At 32.7% G+C, this 19,360-nt stretch overlaps 1 protein-coding gene across 1 annotated transcript; it reads left to right on the top strand.

The window, feature by feature from the left end:
- The first annotated feature begins 317 nt into the window (after positions 1-317).
- On the top strand, positions 318-15,341 carry LOC134707741 (uncharacterized). Its single transcript, XM_063567766.1, has 5 exons — positions 318-438; positions 4,703-4,838; positions 8,474-8,595; positions 10,315-10,459; positions 15,169-15,341. The coding sequence occupies exons 1-5, from the start codon at positions 384-386 to the stop codon at positions 15,284-15,286; spliced, it is 576 nt and encodes a 191-aa protein (XP_063423836.1). The 5' UTR covers positions 318-383; the 3' UTR covers positions 15,287-15,341.
- The last annotated feature ends 4,019 nt before the right edge of the window (positions 15,342-19,360 follow it).

Genomic DNA, 19,360 nt, shown 5'->3' with positions numbered 1-19,360 from the left:
TTTGAAATAGGCTAATATGTTGTTTTATCTTTAAAGAGAACGTGAAATTAAACTTGTTAAAATAAAAATAAAAAATTGTCAAAATAACAACCTGATATTAAATTACTGTCTGCTTGTTTGGGATTTTCACACGAAAAAGTTTAAAGACTATGATTTCTCTAATTTTCACTAAATTGACCATATTAAAATTTGGATAATTCTCTTTCGAAACAATTATTGTATTAAAATTACATTAAGTGATAACGATTTTTAAAATTACACCTTTGATATTTGTAAGTAATTGAGGCGATTATATTTATTTGCAATGAACTAACTTATACTATGTATATAAATCATATGCATTCTTAAAAGAAGATCATTCGTTATTCTTTGAAAAAAACAGTATGTTGATCTTTGGTGGGATATTTGTTTTTTTCCAGTTGATTGTGGTTCACGCAAGTATGAATATCTGTTATTTACATTTTACAATTACCTGACCGGGTTTGGGTTGTAAAATCGTCTGGCTCTTCAACCCTTTTGTCTCAGATACTCAACGATCTCAATTTCGACTCGTTTATAGCTGTATTAATTTAATTTCATTTTTTAAAGAAATATTTATATACGACATATCCAGATATCAACGCCACTTTGCTTATTTGAATAGTATACTAAAGAAATCGGATACGGGTCACGGAAATTATATTAAAATGATAGGGAATTTAAAAAAAAATGTCTGTTTTAATTTCAATATAAGTGATAAACAGTTTGCAGGGGCAGAAAATAAGTATACACAACAATATACAACATTTTAACGAAGCATAACTGTTGTAAAAATCAAGGTTCCTGAGCTATTTGACCGCTTGACAACTCTAACATAGCAAAGTGATTGTAGATAAAGACTCTGTGACGGGCAAATTAAAATATCCGTGTTTTAAAGATTTTGGTGATACCAAGCCAGTCCAGTTAAAACTATTATCACGTGGTACAATTCTAATCTACATATGAATATAAATAAGCAAAAGCACTACTGATATCTGGCTATGAAATAATCGATAACGGTTTTTTGAATATTCAAGCTAGCAGTTTATGTCCTAAAGGGCACCACATTTTGAGCAAGTTTTGCAATAGCATTTCAGTGGGATTTCCAGTGACGCTAGAACAATAGAAAAGTCACTCTTCTTATGAAAGAGATAGAAAAGGTAGAAAAAAAGGAGAGACAATTTACGCATAAAATCCGATATGCATAGGGATGAATATCTCTTAAAACACAAAACTGTTATACAATTTGTATACAACCACTATACGTAAAGTATATGTTAAAGCTAAAATTATTAATATATGAATTTTTAATTGCCAAACATGCTGTTAATTGAACAATCTATTATTCAACATAGGGGTGTGTAAAAAACTGCCAGATTTGACTGCATATTTTTACTTTTTTTTGAAAAAAATGTTTATCAAAACTTAATAATGCAGCTTTCTGAGTATCCAATTATTAACGTGTTCCGAAATGTAGTTTCGTCACAAGGATTTTTCAAAGTTGGGTCATTTTGTCTACATGAATGTCGGTAAATTCGTATGATCGAGAACACCGACAAGTGTATCGTTGGGACAACTCGATATAATGTAATCAATATACGTGACAAATAACCTAATGTGAAGTTTATTAAAATCATTATAACATAAATGATCAACACATTATATTTGAAAAACATGAGTCCTATAATATAAGACTTTAAAGGTTCATATCAATGATATTGTATATGATATGAACCTTCGAATTCTTATATTATCGGAATATAAAACACATGTATGTAATCCGAATTAATCATGCACGTGTGTTGAAGAAGACTTTGCACTTATATGTAGTTCAGGGGATAAGTTTTTTTTCTTAAACAATATTATGGTCCTAAATTTGAGGAATTTTGTTGGCAATACTTTAAAACAAACACTACATATAGGAAAGTACATGTATATGTTAAATCTCAATGTATTATTATAATGAAAAATGTTTGACTTTGTAAAAAAAAACCACCCCCCTCCCCCCGTTTTGCATGTAATGGTTGAAACCTAAGGTGATTCGCACTAACTGCCTTAAAGGGGACCCGCTCCAGTCTTGCGTCAGTGATTTAGTATATACTAGTACATTTTGTAAGAACACAAATATTGTCTCATACTAAAAGGGGCGGCCGAGCAACCTGCACAGCCAAGCTTGTCTTGCAGAACAGCCAAGATTTACAAAACATTTCCAACAAAAACTTCAGTTGGGCAATCTGACTGGAATATAATTATCTCTACTGATAAATAATGCAACACTAATGACATATTTAAGTTTTGAAAGGACTTTATTCACAAAGAATGTTTCTTATTAATGTACATTTCTATGCTCTTGTCTTTTCGGAGTTTATATTGGAAATTAAAAAGTGTTGCACGGAAGAGTCTAGCTCCATATTCCTATTCATATGATTGTCATATGTACGTGAGAATCATTCGATCCATAAAACATCCGTTTGATATCCTTTCAATGCCAGACACTGTCTAGTGGAAAATCTGGCTAACTTGTGCTGGATCAGACACTTGAAGCTTACATCGTTATTGACGTTAAGCAATTAGTTTAACGGACCATCCGGAACTGTTGGATTTTATGACAGTCTTCCTTCCATACAGAACATCGCTGCAAAAATAATTCGAACATTCAATTAGGTGATTATAATATTAGTTGGCAGTCCAAAGAGAACCTGAAAATATTAGACCCGGCAACGTACGTTTGAACAGAGATGCTAAAAAAAACCCCAAAAACCCAACCATTTGACTTTACAATGAAATTGATAAAGTAGTTAGTTGCATGTCCCATCATCCTTTGGTTGTCGACCCCAGATAAATATAATCTAAATTTCGTAGTATTCTCCCCCCCCCCCCCCCCCCCTTTTTTTAACTGTGTGAATTTGTTCAAGATATGGTGGTTTTACCCCTTTTCAGATTTCAGTATGTTATGTTGTATATCTGATTCTTTTATAAATGAGATGAATTTCTAGCCAGATTCTACGATATTCTTTATCATATGACAAAATACTATGCATCTGAATGAAGTTGTTTACTATTTGAAAAAGCGCGCCTTCTTATAGTTTAATTTACCTCCCATTATTTCACATAGCAACACAAATTAAAAACTGCCAATCTTTGCTGCATATCAATTTTTTTCCCCGAAAAAAATATATATCATGCAACATAATCAACTTTAACAATTGGGAGAAAAATCAAGGTGTTCCGACCATTGGATAATATTAAAAAAATAATAATTAAAGGATGGCATGATTACAAGTTTGAACCTTGACGACACTGAAAATCGAAAAATCACGCATTTACCTATCATATGATGATACGATGGGTGATAAACCTAACAAGAAATAATTTACCTGATTCGTTATTATATTCACATTATGTTGACACGTTTTTTTTCGTTCATGCTAGCTCATTTTAAACAAGCTAAACAATTACAGCATCATCCGTTTTTCTTTACCGATTACCTCTAGTCAGAAGAGCGCACTGTTTACAGGGGAGGTAATATTTTGTCACCAGTTCGCCCACTGATTTACATTCGTTAAACTTCAAAACAGGTTTGTTTATAAAGTTCCTCTTTACAAAAGTATATTTTTTTTTTAGAAATACTAATGGTTGTCTTATCCAAGGCAAGGTAAACGTGAGCCGTATTTGCCACAACTTTATTGAATTTTAGGTCCTCACTGCTCAACTTAATTCCTATCTTAGAATCTTATCTAGACGAAACGCACGTCTGGCGTATTTAATTATAAATCGGGTACTTTTGATGTGTTTATTGTTTTTCTTTCTGAAAATGTCCTATACCAAATCAGAAATATGGCAAATGTTGCCAATTAGTCCGTTTCTAGATGTGTTGCATTGACATTAATTTGTTTTTACTGCAGTTAATTCAGTTTCTGTTCCTTCGGTGTTAAAACAGTTTTACTCTATTAGTTTATGTATTTCCTTCGGTTTAAGTGTGTAACCAGATTGCACAGCGTTATACTACGGTTGCCTTTATTATTTATGTCAGCCGTTGTGGTGTACAGGGGAATAAAAAGAAGAGGGGATGGGGGTAATTGAGACAGTTTTATAAATTGATACCTAAATGATCATTGTGGTAATATTTGAGTAGTTTCAGAGGAAAAGATTTTGTAAAAATGTACGAATGACAATGGGCACCAAGTGATGAAAAAAGCTCTCTTTGACCTATGGGTCAAGTGAACTCTAAATGTATGTTTTCTGTAATTTGTCGTGGCTCTAACAATTATATTGACGAATTTTTCAGAGTATTGTTGGAATTGTCTAGAAATACTTAATTTAAACTTGTTGGAGGTATTTGTCTATATATACAGGTTAGCATTACTGGTCCAATTAGATGTTACGTCGTGTTTCATACGTATCATCTTATCGGATAACTCTTAGTAAAACAGTGATGATTGGTGTACACCTGACTTAAACATGTATTCAAAGTTGTGTTAATAAAGTAATATTTATCCAAATAACAAATACAACTGTTGTATTGTCATAAAAAAATCTTTAATATAATATACAATAAGCACAGAAAAGACAGGATAAACATATCCATAAACAGTATAAAGGTTAGACAACTTGTTTTTTTATATTATAATTTCTAAACTTTAAGCTATCAGTTAAGTATCACGATCTTGTTTTCAAACTTTAGGTGGATCTTGTGATGACGTGCATACATGTCCAAAATCAAGGTTTGATTCAAGTGAACTGATGGATTATGAATATGATGTAAAAAATCACAATTGGAAGATGACTATGCATTTGAATTACCTTGATGTTTTCTGTCCGTGAGTATTTTATTTTTGTCAACTGTATTCATTTGACCTCGTTCTAAGAATGATTCAGTCAATGTCTCTGTCAATGTTTGAGATTTTGTACGTAATGTAATGTACAAGTTTTAAACTAATGCCAATTACATATAAGAAGAAAAAAATCAGGAATTTAAAACCTCAGAATAATATGTCTAGTGATCATGATGAACCTCTGAAGGATAATATTTTATATATTTATTATTTGAAAAAAAAAATGTATTGGCATCAAAAAATGCTTTGTCATACGCATTCTTTTGTTGTTATTACTCCAGACTCAAAACAACACGGGTGTTGTAAATACCTATGATATACACATGTTCAATATCTATCTTCTTTATTGGTTTACGACAAGGTGAATGTCGGTAAACTATGGCTTCAAAACACGACTATTAATTACCTGCCATATTTTCAAATCATAACCCAGTTTGATGAACTGAACCAGGCTGCAGAAAAATAAAAAGGGCACATTTGCATTTGCAATGGAGCTAGCCATGAATAAATTGGTTATAATCATCATTTTTTTTTTATAGTATTGAAATAATATAATTAAAGGAGCATACACTCCTGTTCTCTGTTGACTCAAATTGGAATATTTGCATGGGCTCGATAATATGTAAAATTGAGAATGGAAATGGGGAATGTGTCAAAGAGACAACAACCCGACCAAAATAAAAAAACACAACAGCAGAAGGTCACCAACAGGTCTTCAATGTAGCGAGAAATTCCCGCACCCGGAGGCGTCCTTCAGCTGGCCCCTAAACAAATATATACTAGTTCAGTGATAATGAACGCCATACTAATTTCCAAATTGTACACAAGAAACTAAAATTTAAATAATACAAGACTAACAAAGGCCAGAGGCTCCTGACTTGGGACAGGCGCAAAAATGCGGCGGGGTTAAACATGTTTGTGAGATCTCAACCCTCCCCCTATACCTCTAACCAGTGTAGAAAAGTAAAAGCATAACAATACGCACATTAAAATTCAGTTCAAGAGAAGTCCGAGTCTGATGTCAGAAGATGTAACCAAAGAAAATAAACAAAATGACAATAATACATAAATAACAACAGACTACTAGCAGTTAACTGACATGCCAGCTCCAGACTTCAATTAAACTGACTGAAAGATTATGATTTCATCATATGAACATCAGGCACAATCCTTCCCGTAAGGGGTTTAGTATCATACCATCATAACATATATGAGAAGAACATAACCCGTGTCATGCCAACAACTGTTTTTAGAATAAATGTGTTTAGTTCCGACGCAAAGACCTTATCAGTGACTCAATATTAACTCCAAAATATGCAATCTTTAATGACTTGACAACAGTATCGTAATTATATCCCTTCTTAATAAGTCTATTCAAAGGTTTTGTAAGTCTATGAGGTGAATACTGACACCTTTGTGCTTTATAAAGAATATTTCCATAAAAAATTGGATGTGAAATACCTGAACGTATAAAAAGTCTGCATGTTGAGCTATATTTACGAATTATGTCTTTATACCGATGATAAAATTTAGTAAATGTTTTGACTAGTTTGTGATATCGAAAACCCTGGTGTAATAATTTTTCAGTAATACATAAATTTCTCTCGTTAAAATCTAAAACATTGTTACATACACGAGCGAATCGTACAAGTTGAGATATATAAACACCGTAAGATGGTGACAAGGGAACGTCACCATCTAAAAACGGATAATTAACGATAGGAAATGAAAAATCATCCCTTTTATCATAAATTTTAGTATTCAGCTTCCCGTTAGTGATATAGATATCAAGATCGAGGAAAGGGCAGTGGTCATTGTTAGTATTAGCTTTATTTAAAGTGAGTTCACCAGGATAAATTTCATTAATATACATACTGAAGTCGTCATTATTGAGAGCCAAAATATCATCCAAATATCTAAAAGTATTATTAAATTTGTTTATCAGATGTTGTTTTGATGGGTCTTTGCTTATTTTTGTCATAAATTGTAACTCGTAACAATACAAAAAGAGGTCCGCAATAAGTGGTGCACAGTTAGTCCCCATTGGAATTCCGATAATCTGACGATATACGGAATCCCCAAAGCGAACAAAAATGTTATCTAGTAAAAATTCAAGGGCATATATAGTATCAAAGCATGTCCAATTAACATAGTTTTTTTGTTTATTGCTACTAAAAAATGACCTAAAAGAGTTTGAACATATATATTCACATTCTGATTTTTTGAATGCCCATTTAATTAGGTGTGTGAATTTTTTCTTAATGAGAATGTGAGGCAATGTGGTATACAGGGTAGAAAAATCAAAACTTTGAACAGATTCAAAATCACCAATATAAGCATGCAATTTATCAAGTACTTCCAACGAGTTCTTGACACTCCAAAAGTAATTTATTCCACTATTTTCGAAGGCCTTATTTGAACAATTTATTATAAGGTTTTTAATTGTACCAAGTGTGCTGGTAAGAATAATAGACAATTTAGTAGTTGAACAATGGCTTGAAGACGAAATAAATCTATATTTGTAAGGGGTTTTGTGTAGCTTCGGAAGCCAATACATCAACATTTCGTGTGTATTTTAGTCTAGACGCCATCTTAACAACCATGGAGGTGAACTCCGAAGACTTCCGACGGTCATTTAACCAAATATAAACATACAAACAAAAAGATAGCGATTTCGTGCAATTTGATTTTTTTTTTTAAATTTGTTTGATTTCATATTTAAGGTTAATAAATTATGTTTATCATTGTTTTTATAACCATTAGGTTTTGTAAATCGAATCGGTAAATCAATTTATTTTTTTCACTTTCAATGTTAACATTCTGTTCCTTTTTATCATTGAACACATCAAATGCATGTGTAACTCATTTCTTCCTAATCCCCAAGGGTGACTGGGGTATAGAAATATGGTCACTTGAATTGGTCTTCTCCCGACCGGCAGTAAAACGCTTGCCGAAGTGGGGCGTCCGTTTGGCTGTGCGGGATGTATCAAATTCGCAGTCACGTCCTGTCAGAAGGGGGACGTTAAATCCGCTGCCTCGTGTAAAGAGAGTGCCACGCTCTTTGCACGTTAAGAACCCTTGCAACAACTCTCTGAGGGGTCCGTAGGTGGCCTGTTGCAAGGCAAAATTTCTGTCACTATCCAATATACCCTCCTTTTCCGGTGGCAGTCCAAATTTCTCCGACCCAGATGGCCTCTATTGTATCAGCCTACCTATTGTATTTATTGTGAACTTGTTCTCGTCCTGAATATGCATGAAATATTTGCCACTGGACGTTAAGCAACCAACAATCAATCAATCATTTCTTCCTGAAGATCACATTAAAATTTACACGAATATGGTAAAATAAGTCGAATTAATCACTTGCAGGTGAATTATTCATCCACGTTAGTTTATCTTTACCAAATTGAACAAACTAAAAGTTAGTTATTATTTAACTTGTTTGTCATGTTCATTTTAACTAATGATAGAAGAAAAATATATTGTTCAATAATTTTTTTTATATCTCGTAGATAATGCTCCATTTAGCATGTTTAGGACGGGTATGTAGAACGAATGATTAAAACTACTTTTTTTCCTTTTTGAGAAAATTGTTATTGTACAAGGTATATTATTTCCAGGTACTTCTCGGAAATGCTGCCTTGCATTAAGAACATAGGAGCAACATGTGATGTTGTACAACAACAATTGTTTGGAATGATGAAAAACACATACAATCCAATTTGCATCATTTACAAAGCAGGTATGTCGGCTTATATAAAGATCTGATCAAATATCCTTTACTTTTGAATTTTAAGAGAAATATCCGTTTGTATTTGTTCTAGTAGTAAATGTATGTAATAGACGACACAAGTACCGTAGGATTGCCTGAGGTTATAATATATCATTATCATTGCAATCATCTTCAATTCGGTAGGGAAAAGAAAAGAACACAAAAAATCTTAACTCAAAAGAAAATTCAAAACGGAAAGACCCTTATCAAATGGCAAAATCAAATGCTCAAATACACCAAACGAATGGACAAGTGTCATATGACCATTAATTTTGTTAAATTTCAAGGGTAACCATGATGATATTTTTATCGGATGGTTAGCTTGGTTAAGGTTACAATGACATTGAGTATCTCAGATAAATATGAAGCAGATTTTGTTTGGACATTTCTTATTTACACAAAAAAGTCATTTATATTTCAGTCATTTCTATAAGTATACTAAAATGAACATTAACAATACTATAAAGTACTGCAAAAAAAAATATATTAAAATAAGATATTACTTTTCATAGATATTTGATATTGAATTATGTCTGATTTTTATTTTAAACGGAATAGGACGTCCCCAACGTTGATGTTGATATATTTCATAAATTCCTATATTCTACCTGAATGTTTTTTTACTTAATATCAAATTGAGAATGAAAATGGGGAATGTGTCAAAGAGACAACAACCCGACCATAGAACATACAACAAGCAAAGGGTCACCAACAGGTCTCCGATGCAGCGAGAAATTTCCGCACCCGGAGGCGTCCTTCCGCTGGCCCCTAAACAAATACATATACTAGTTCAGTGATAATGAACGCCATACTAAACTCCAAATTGTACACAAGAAAATAAAGTTAAAAATAATATAAGACTAACAAAGGCTAGAGGCTCTTGACTTGGGACAGGCGCAAAAATGCGGCGGGGTTAAACATGTTTATGAGATCTCAACCCTCCCCATATACCTCTAGCCAATGTAGAAAAGTAAACGCATAACAGTACGCACATTAAAATTCAGTTCAAGAGAAGTCAGAGTCTGATGTCAGCTGAAGATGTAATCAAAGAAAATAAACAAAATAACAATAATACATCAATAAAAACGAACTACTAGCAGTTAACTGACATGATAGATCTAGACTTCAGTTAAACTGATTGAAATATTATGTCTTCATCATATGAATATCAGGCACAATTCTTGCAGTTAAGGGTTCAGTATTCTACAATCATAACATATATGTGAAGAACATAATAATATGTATTTCTGTCATTGCTTTTTACTTATATGTTGACAATGCACAGGATCATGCCTTTCTCAAAATGGTTATGACGCCTTGACATAAATTTCGTTGGATGTGTACTGATTTGTCATGTAGTCTTCGAACATGATTCAGTTATTGGAACTGTATTGTCCTCAAACTAGCTTTCATGAACTGAGTTCTCGACGATTGCTACGTTCCATCTTCTGTTTATATATATGTTATCTGTTAAATTAAGCCATACCTAACTAATTGATACGCATGCGACTATGAGACTATTCACATTTCCTTATTTGCATAATGATAAGTTTTATTCTTCAGAAATTGACAATCATACAAGCTCTTTTGTTTAATATGTATTTATGTTTATTAGTAGAAATATTCAATGCTATGGCATACTTTGAAAAATATTGAGAAACAAACCCCAACATTGTCTTATAATTATAGAATTGAATGGAATGATTTCTTCCTGCTATAATGACCCGGTGTATCAAAAACAGTTGGTTGACAAATGTTACGACGATTTATCGGACGAATTGAGGTTCAGAAGGAGAAACCAAACACAAAGCACAGCAAACACATTAGACTGTGGGTAAGATATGTATTGATAAAGACCATGAAGTGGCAAATCCATTGTATACTCAGGACCAAAAAAAGTAAGGTTCTGAAAATAACGCTAACGGGCGGAAAGATTACACTCCGATGTGAAAACAAGCCTGTTTTGAATATTTAAGACATTTTTCCTTTTGAGCAGGCCACCCACTTGGGATCTCATTGGGGAGAGGGAATGATCCTGGATCCCGCCAAACGTCGTTTTACGTTTTTGCGCTAAAATTATTTAATTTCACGTGTCGTGTCTTAAAAAAATTGACTAATCCCAATGAGACCCACCTCACTAAGATGTCGTTTTATAGTCATTATTTACTTTAAGCAAATCGACGCAGCCTGTAACACGTGGTCACTTGTACAAATCTCACTTACAGACATTAACAAGTGGCATGTACGTATTATTAAAAGTAGACCTGTGTCATGATTAGAAAGAGTGCATTTCTTTTCTAACACAAACGATGGAAACAGCTAGGCGCGCACATGTTTTGATGTTTTGTTTCTAACATACGTTAGCAAAGTTTACATAAACTCTGAAAAACTATGTACTCGCTGAAGATGCGTCTACAGTTTGTTGTTCATCGTTTGTTAGTACAAACGCTACATTTGTTTCTGACTTCAACCTTATTAAACTAGAGGCTCTAAAGATCCTGTGTCACTAACCTTGAACTTGGCCCAGGAGTTTCAGTTTCAAATTTTATGAAAATTGTTAAAAATTGACTATAGAGGACCATAACTCCTTAGGGGGTCAATTGACCATTTTGTTCATGATGACTTATTTTTAGGTCTTACTTTGATGAACATTATTGCTGTTTACAGTTTATCTATAATAATATTCAAGATGATAACAAAAACGGCAAAAATTCCTTAAAATTACCAATTTAGGGTTTAGGTTTGCTCTAAATGCCTTGGTTTTTGAGTTACAAGCAAAAACTGCATGTTACCCCATGTTCTATTTTTAGCTGTGGCGGCCATTTTTGTTGGATGACCGGGTCACTGGACACATTTTTAAAACTAGATACACCAAAAATCATTGTGGACAAGTTTGGGTTCATTTGGCCCAGTAGTTGAGAAGATTTTTGTAAAAGATTACTAAGATTTATTAAAAATGGTTAAACAATGACTATAAAGGGCAATAACTCCTAAAGGTGTCAACTGACCAATTCGGTCATGTTGACTTGTTTGTAAATCTTACTTTGCTGAACATTATTGCTGTTTACAGTTTATCTAAAAATATTCAAGATAATAACCAAAAACAGCAAAATGTCCTTAAAATTACCAATTCAGGGGCAGCAACCCAACAACAGGTTGTCTAATTCATTTGAAAATTTCAAAAAATTGTCAGATTCGCTCTAAATGCTTTGGTTTTTGAATTATAAGCACAAAACTGAATCTTACCCCAATGTTATATTTTTAGCCATGGCGCCCATCTTGGTTGGTTGGCCGTGTTATCGGACACATTTTTAAAACTAGATACCCCAATGATGATTGTGGCCGAAGTTTGGTTAAATTTGACCCAGTAGTTTCAAAGGAGATTCAGTAGATATTTGTAAAAGGTAACAGACGACGACGGATACAAAGTGATGAGAAAAGCCATAAAGAGGGACGAAAGATACCAGAGGGACAGTCAAACTCATAAATCGTTAACTGACAACGCCATGGCTAAAAATGAAGACAAACAATAATACACATGACACAACATAGACAAGTAAAGTAACACTAACCCCCAACAAAAACTAGGTGTAATCTCATGTGCTCTGGAAGGGTAAGCAGTTCCCACATTTGGCACACGTCATGTTGCTCATGTTATAACAAATCCGGTAAATCGTCTAATATGGCTTGTCAGTCATTCATGAAAGGGGATTGTAGTAACGACGCAAGGACCATATCTGATATCATCTGTGAAACGTTTATTCCGTAATGGTCGACCAACTCGTGATGGCGTCTGTAAAATTTACAACTTCACTATTTGGAACTCTTGGATTAAATGCTTCCTTGTTAGCAGCAACCCTCTATCGATTAAAGATCATTAAACGATGTATTTTTTTTCTACGTTTTTAAAAAGTCTGTTTACCAACAACATGTGCATGCATTATTAAAAGTTCAAACAGGGTCAGTAAAGACTTGTTAAACGATGTATTTGTGTCTACTTTTGTAGCGTTTAGGAAACAACAACAAATCAAAACTGAAATCAATAAAATTTGAGGAACACTGTTCGTTGACATCATTGAACCTTGAATTTAACAAATGAAATATAAGTGTCTAATTAGACTTCAATGCGGAATGTGTTTAAACTACTTATTCTAATATGACGTGCTTCTTTAGCTTTTTAAACAAACCCATGATCGAAATCAAATAAAATTTGTTTGCACATGCGTATATTGATAACTGCAGAAAAACAAATTTTACCAAATTTGCATGCATTTTTGAAAACCTATAAATTCTTAAATGATGTTGTTAACTAAATATTTATAAAATGACTTCAATGTGTTACAATTCGCAATTGACATATTTCATCTAGATAAGACAACAATCATGTAAGCTTTTCAAAACCACTCCTCTAAAAACAATTGTCCTAATCAGAATCGAAAAAGTTGATGCAAGCTACACTATCGCTCGGGCAAAAATAATCACGTTATTAATGCATACCCATGATAAAACTACTATCAAGTATACATGTAGCTTGCATCATTTATTTCTTCAATCAAATATCCTTTAAAATATAAATGTTTTTAAATCCACGAAAATTGACAAGCCTGCAGAATTAGTCATGCAAACACAAGCTGGTTTTCATAAGGTAATGATTTCCATTTGTATAAATGAAACTACACAAACTAACATTCACAGAAAACTGGGACAGGTTGTTAAATTCGACACACACTAGATATCCCCACATGACATATATATGTGTGCTTGTCCTATGTCGGGAACATTGTCAGATAACTCATCATAGATACCAGGACAACAATTTCATCAGCACGACCCACTAATCGTTTACAGAACTCTCCTTGTTGTCGAATACGGCTCGGGAAGAGAGTCCAAAGAACTTTAAAAAAAATCAAAATTTGTAAACAGTTAATTTATAATTATGATTTTAGTAATTAGTTTTGTCTTGTGTACTTTCTAAATGTTTCTTATGTCATATCTCAATGGTTATTGTTTATTTGAAAAGATGGGTGATGAAGTTTTGTATTTTGTATACTCGTTTATTTTTGTCACACTTGCTGCTAAAGAATCGGATACCTGTATACCTCTAGTCAATGTAGAAGAGTAAACGCATAACAATACGCACATTAAAATTCGGTTCAAGAGAAGTCCGAGTTTGATGTCAGAAGATGTAACCAAAGAAAATAAACAAAATAACAATAATACAAGAATAACAACAGACTACTAGCAGTTAACTGACATGCCAGCTCCAGACTTCAATTAAGCCGACTGAAAGATTATGATTTCATCATATGAACACCAGGCACAATCCTTCCCGTTAGGGGTTTAGTATCATACCATCATAACATATATGAGAAGAACATAACCCGTGTCATGCCAACAACTGGTTTTTGAATAAATGTGTTTAGTTCCGATGCAAAGTTCCTATAAGTGAATCAATATTGACGCCAACATATGCAATCTTTAATGACCTGCAAACAGTATCCTAACTATTTCCCTTCTTAATAAGGTTATTCAAAGGTTTTGTTAGTTTTTGAGGTGAATACTGACACCTTTGTGCTTAATAAAGAATATTTGAATAAACAATTGAATGTGAAATATCCGAACGTATAAGAAATCTGCATGTAGAGCTATATTTATGAACGATGTCCTTATACCGATGATAAAATATAGTAAATGTTTTGACTAGTTTGTGATAATTTTTTAGGTAATACATAAATTTCTTCCGTTAAAATCTGAAACATTGTTACATACACGAGCTAATCGTACAAGTTGGGATAAATAAATACCGTAAGATGGTGACAAGGGAACGTCACCATCTAAAAATGGATAATTAACGATAGGAAATGAAAAATCATCTCTTTTATCATAAATTTTAGTATTCAGCTTTCCGTTAGTGATATAGATATCAAGATCGAGGAAAGGGCAGTGGTCATTGGTAGTATTAGCTTTATTTAAAGTAAGTTCAACAGGATAAATTTCTTTAATATACATACTGAAGTCGTCATTATTGAGAGCCAAACTATCATCCAAATATCTAAAAGTATTATTAAATTTGTTTATCAGATGTTGTTTTCATTGGTCTTTGCTTATTTTTGTCATAAATTGTAATTCATAGCAATACAAAAACAGGTCCGCAATAAGTGGTGCACAGTTAGTCCCCATTTGAATTCCGATAACCTGACGATATACGGAATCCACCAAGCGAACAAAAAAATTATCTAGTTAAAATTTAAGGGCATATATAGTATCAAAGCATGGTCAATTAAGATAGTTTTTTTTGTTTATTGCTACTAAAAAATGAAAGAGTTTGAACATATATATTCACATTCTGACTTTTTAAATGCCCATTTAATTAGGTGTGTGAATTTTTTCTTAAGTAGAATGTGAGGCAATGTGGTATACAGGGTAGAAAAATCAAAACTTTGAACAGATTCAAAATCACCAACATAAGCATGCAATTGTATGTACAGATGTAGGTTGGTGATTGCTTTTATTTGATTTATCATTTTTCTTCTTTTTTTCCAGAATTATAGATAGATGGGCAAGTTGTACACACGATGTTATACAAAAATGCAGTCCGGAGAACGCACATGCAATTCTACCAATAGTTGAAGCCGCTAAACCATACATTTGTATGTTTTAAACATTGCCGACTAAATAAAACGCATTTATTATTTTAATAAAAATTTACAAACTTCTTCGCAACTTTTTACTGCCCGTCTTTTCTGCAGATCTGAGTTTGTTGCAACTCTTTAACTTGATTATGTATATATTCAACGTTTCATTTCTACTTTAAATTTGAACTAAAACAATGAATATTAAGAATGATTGAAGTAAGTTCTGTACTGATGACAATGTATAGGAATGAGCACAAAATAAATCCAACTAATGTAAATAACTGTAAAGATTGTATGGTAGTTCCTAATGTAAGAACATTAAGTTTGATATGGAGTTGATACAACACCTTTGCAGTGTTAGTCGGAATAAAAACTGCAACAATTGCTATATTTTTCGCAAGCGCTTGTTGTACGATTCAATTTGTGTTCACACCTCTCAAAATAGATATAGACGCCGTAAAAAAATCAAAGAAGTTTAGTATTTGTAAAAGTATCCATGCATACACTTTGTGAAACACTTTATAATTCTTCTCAATCACATCACTGCAAGTTTGTTTGTTAGCATCTTTCGGAAAATTCCTAATAAAAAACTGCGACAGGTTTAAGATTATAGACAGTGGTATTCCAAATGAAATATACCGACAACAATATGATGTTTTCAAATTACATCGAATCCATATTGGAAATTGAATTGTAGCAACCTTTAAACCAGCGAGAATTGTCAAAACAAATGTAGAAACATCAAAAAAGATCCCAGGCAAAACTATTTCCAGTATATAATTTATACGACAAATCGGATACCGACTATTTCTATTGTAAATATACCCATCACTGTTTATAAAATGTGAATCACCGTTTCTCTCAAATATACGGATAATGTGATTCGGGATGTATTCAAATATTTCATTACACCATCCACATAAAAGTAACGTCAGAAACATAATATTATCTGTTGACCATGTTCCATTTTTTACTAATTGAATAATTGTGAAAATAACAAAACATGAGAACATATAAACTATAGCAGCTCCTAAATGTAATATCCAATAATGGTAATCAACTCTACTTGCGCTATCTAATGAACAAATAAAGACTGTTTCACTAGATTTGAACGAAATACTTCTATTGTCATCCCTACTTTCAATGATATTTTCTTCACAACTAGATTGACAAACACACACACATTTAACTCAACATTTCAATATTTCAATCATTCATGTGAACAAACTTTTTGTTTTATAAAAAATATTATACAAAAACAAATTGATTAAAATCATGTTGCTTTTCTTGCATATGTCATCTCATTGCACGCATTTTTTCAATATTTACTGAAAAAGGTATGATAGCATATTACATTAAGTAATCAGAAAAGATGAAGCAATGAAGGACTGAAGTTATAACAAAATATATTTATCAGATAATCAAGGATGCCACAAGTACAAATGTATACACTTATATATATATATATATATATAATTAGTTCATAAGACGCGTTATAAGCTTATAAATTAAAATCCCGGTTGATGTAAACCCTTTATACCCTATTAAAAATTTACATTTTGTTAAGATCGAGTTAGTTTTGTCTTCTTTAAAACGTTAAGAGGACAAAATACAACGTACATTAAGGACAACAACACAGTATATGTGTTCATAAACATATCCCTCATCGAACACTTTTGAATATTTAATTAAAATATTAATGTACTATAATTTCACAGTTTAATATACATGTCCCAGACTATACGAGTATTTGGACTGTACGCGTACAGTCCGGACCGTATGCGTATACTCGTACTGTCCGACCAAACGCGTGCGGTCGGACTGTACGAGTATACCCATACGGTCGAGCTGCACCATACATGTAATTTGACATACGGGTTTATTTTAGACAACATTTATCAAAAATCTTTTATTCAGGATTACAATAAGATGAATAAAGTCAATAATTTAACATTTAATTAATTGAAATTCAAATAATTCTGTTTCTTATTCTCTATCTAAATCCCAGTGTGGCACTCTAGCCCCATTTGAAACTTGCTGTCACAAGGAAATCAGATTTATTTCATTTACATGTTTTGTTGCATTTGCATCTCTAGCTTGCTTGATTTGCGACTACATGCAATGTAATTCGTTTTTTCTAATGTGCAGTTTCAATTTTGCTTGTCAAATAACATAACAAGAGTTTAATATGCCTAATTCACAAGATAGTTTGTACAAACTGCCATATTTACCACTTTACATTATCCGATGCTTTTCCCATGGTAGCTTAGCTACCTTTTTCCGTCTTTGCATTAGTTTTCGACACTTTTCATTATATTTTGTCATTGCATTTTGAACAGATTTTTTATAACTTCTGTCCAGTATCTTCCGTATTCTGTCATGATATACAGAAGCTTAACTTTCAAATGGTTAAAACATTAAGTTTCAATTCCAATTATAGTTGATCTTTTTATATTCATTCGAGATTTCAGTTATGTTGATCTGTAGAATACATTTGTATCTAATAAAATGACTGATTTCTTATACGCGTACAGTCCGACCATATGCAGTGGCGGATCAAGAGGAGGGAGCGTAGAGGACGTACGCCCCCCCCCCTTTTTGCCTGCACTTTTTTTTTAGAATGATTAATCAGACTAGACTTCGTGAACTTTGCCATTTCCCGTGTATTTAATTTTTATGCGACACTTTTTTACTTATAAAGATATTTTTCACGGGTATTTACTAATTATGTCAAAGTCATGTGATTCGCTATGGTGGAGTTGACCAGTGCGTCTAAAAGACGTCACTCAGTCCATGATTTTGAAATTCAAATTATACAGCAACACATTGCTTAGGCTGAGGATGACAACCATGATACCTTCAAAGCGACACATGGTTGAATAAGAACGTAGTGACTTCTATTTCACAATTCAACAAAACAGAAAGTTATACTCTTTATCTATTACTCTCATGAAGAAGAAAAATCTACATCAATATTATTTACCTACGAAAACATGTTTAACCCCAAACGCTCCAGCCAATTTTAAAATAACATGATAGCTGAATAATGAACCTCAGTCAGTATAAGCTCTAGATAGATTTAAAGTCTAAGGTACGAACCATTTGATTTGACGCAGTCTAAGGTATTTGAGAGAGAAAAAAATCTGACTGATTTTTGCATTAAATAAAAATTCTGGCCGTATTTTGATTGAAAACAATAATCTTGTTGACTTTTTTGCTATAAGAAATGAAAATTTTCAACAGAATTATTAAACATTAAATTGACATGATGAATTAAAAACGAACGTTTTTTTTTAGGCCGGGTTTGCATGTCTGGCCGGAATGTCTGTTTCGCCGAAGTGATATATTGAATACTTTTTTCAAGACCAGACAGCAACTTGACTGCTGAGTGTTACCTTTATGTTTTCATTTGTCGACCGTCATTCATAAATTCATTGTCATTTCAGACTCATTCGTAGCCTTTGGTTGATTTGGAACCCCTCATCTCTCTTAATTTTGTTAGGTGAAACATATCAAACAAATATTTGAATAAAAATTGCCTGTTTGACTCTTTTAACTCGTGTCGGTCGTATTGTAAATTTCGTCGAATCGCCCGACGTATTGCTTGTTTACAACAAGAAATCTGTGAGGTGATGCTAACTTAACATACAGCAAACGAGAATTTTCCGTGTCTTTTTTTTTTTTAATGACAAGTCACATACATAGCTTTGGATCCATTCTATCATTTTATGCCAAAGACAATCAATAGAGAGAATTCAGCATATATTATTATATTATATATATTATTATATACAGTATTTATTAACTTTTAACACTTGGTTGTAATTATCAGACACAGTTTAACTTCTTATTTATTTTTTTCCGCTTTCCAACTTTGTTAACCCAACAATCTCTCCGTCCTGGTGTTGTTTTTGCTTTTATATTTCCAACTGACCAATGACAGAGCTCGTTACATATTGTCTACCAATCAGCAACCATGTACCTTAAAAGGGAAATTCCCGTAATGTTGATATTATTGGTAAATATGGCTTGATCTTCATCAATAAAGATGGGTTTGGACTGTAAACATGTTAAAATCGTTAATAGAACATAAGAAGAGT

This window comes from Mytilus trossulus, chromosome 1 (genome assembly GCF_036588685.1).
Source record: "Mytilus trossulus isolate FHL-02 chromosome 1, PNRI_Mtr1.1.1.hap1, whole genome shotgun sequence".
Classification (NCBI taxonomy): domain Eukaryota; kingdom Metazoa; phylum Mollusca; class Bivalvia; order Mytilida; family Mytilidae; genus Mytilus; species Mytilus trossulus.
Note: the sequence above shows the minus strand (reverse complement) of the source record. Positions and strands in the feature narration are given on the sequence as shown.

What these genes read in the sequence shown, in the direction of transcription:
- LOC134707741 (XM_063567766.1), top strand. Translation starts at nt 384, where the DNA reads ATGTTGATCTTTGGTGGGATATTTGTTTTTTTCCAGTTGATTGTGGTT. An exon ending in TACCTTGATGTTTTCTGTCC is followed by an intron (nt 4,839 to 8,473) that starts GTGAGTATTTTA and finishes TATTATTTCCAG; the next exon opens with GTACTTCTCGGAAATGCTGC. An exon ending in GCAAACACATTAGACTGTGG is followed by an intron (nt 10,460 to 15,168) that starts GTAAGATATGTA and finishes CTTTTTTTCCAG; the next exon opens with AATTATAGATAGATGGGCAA.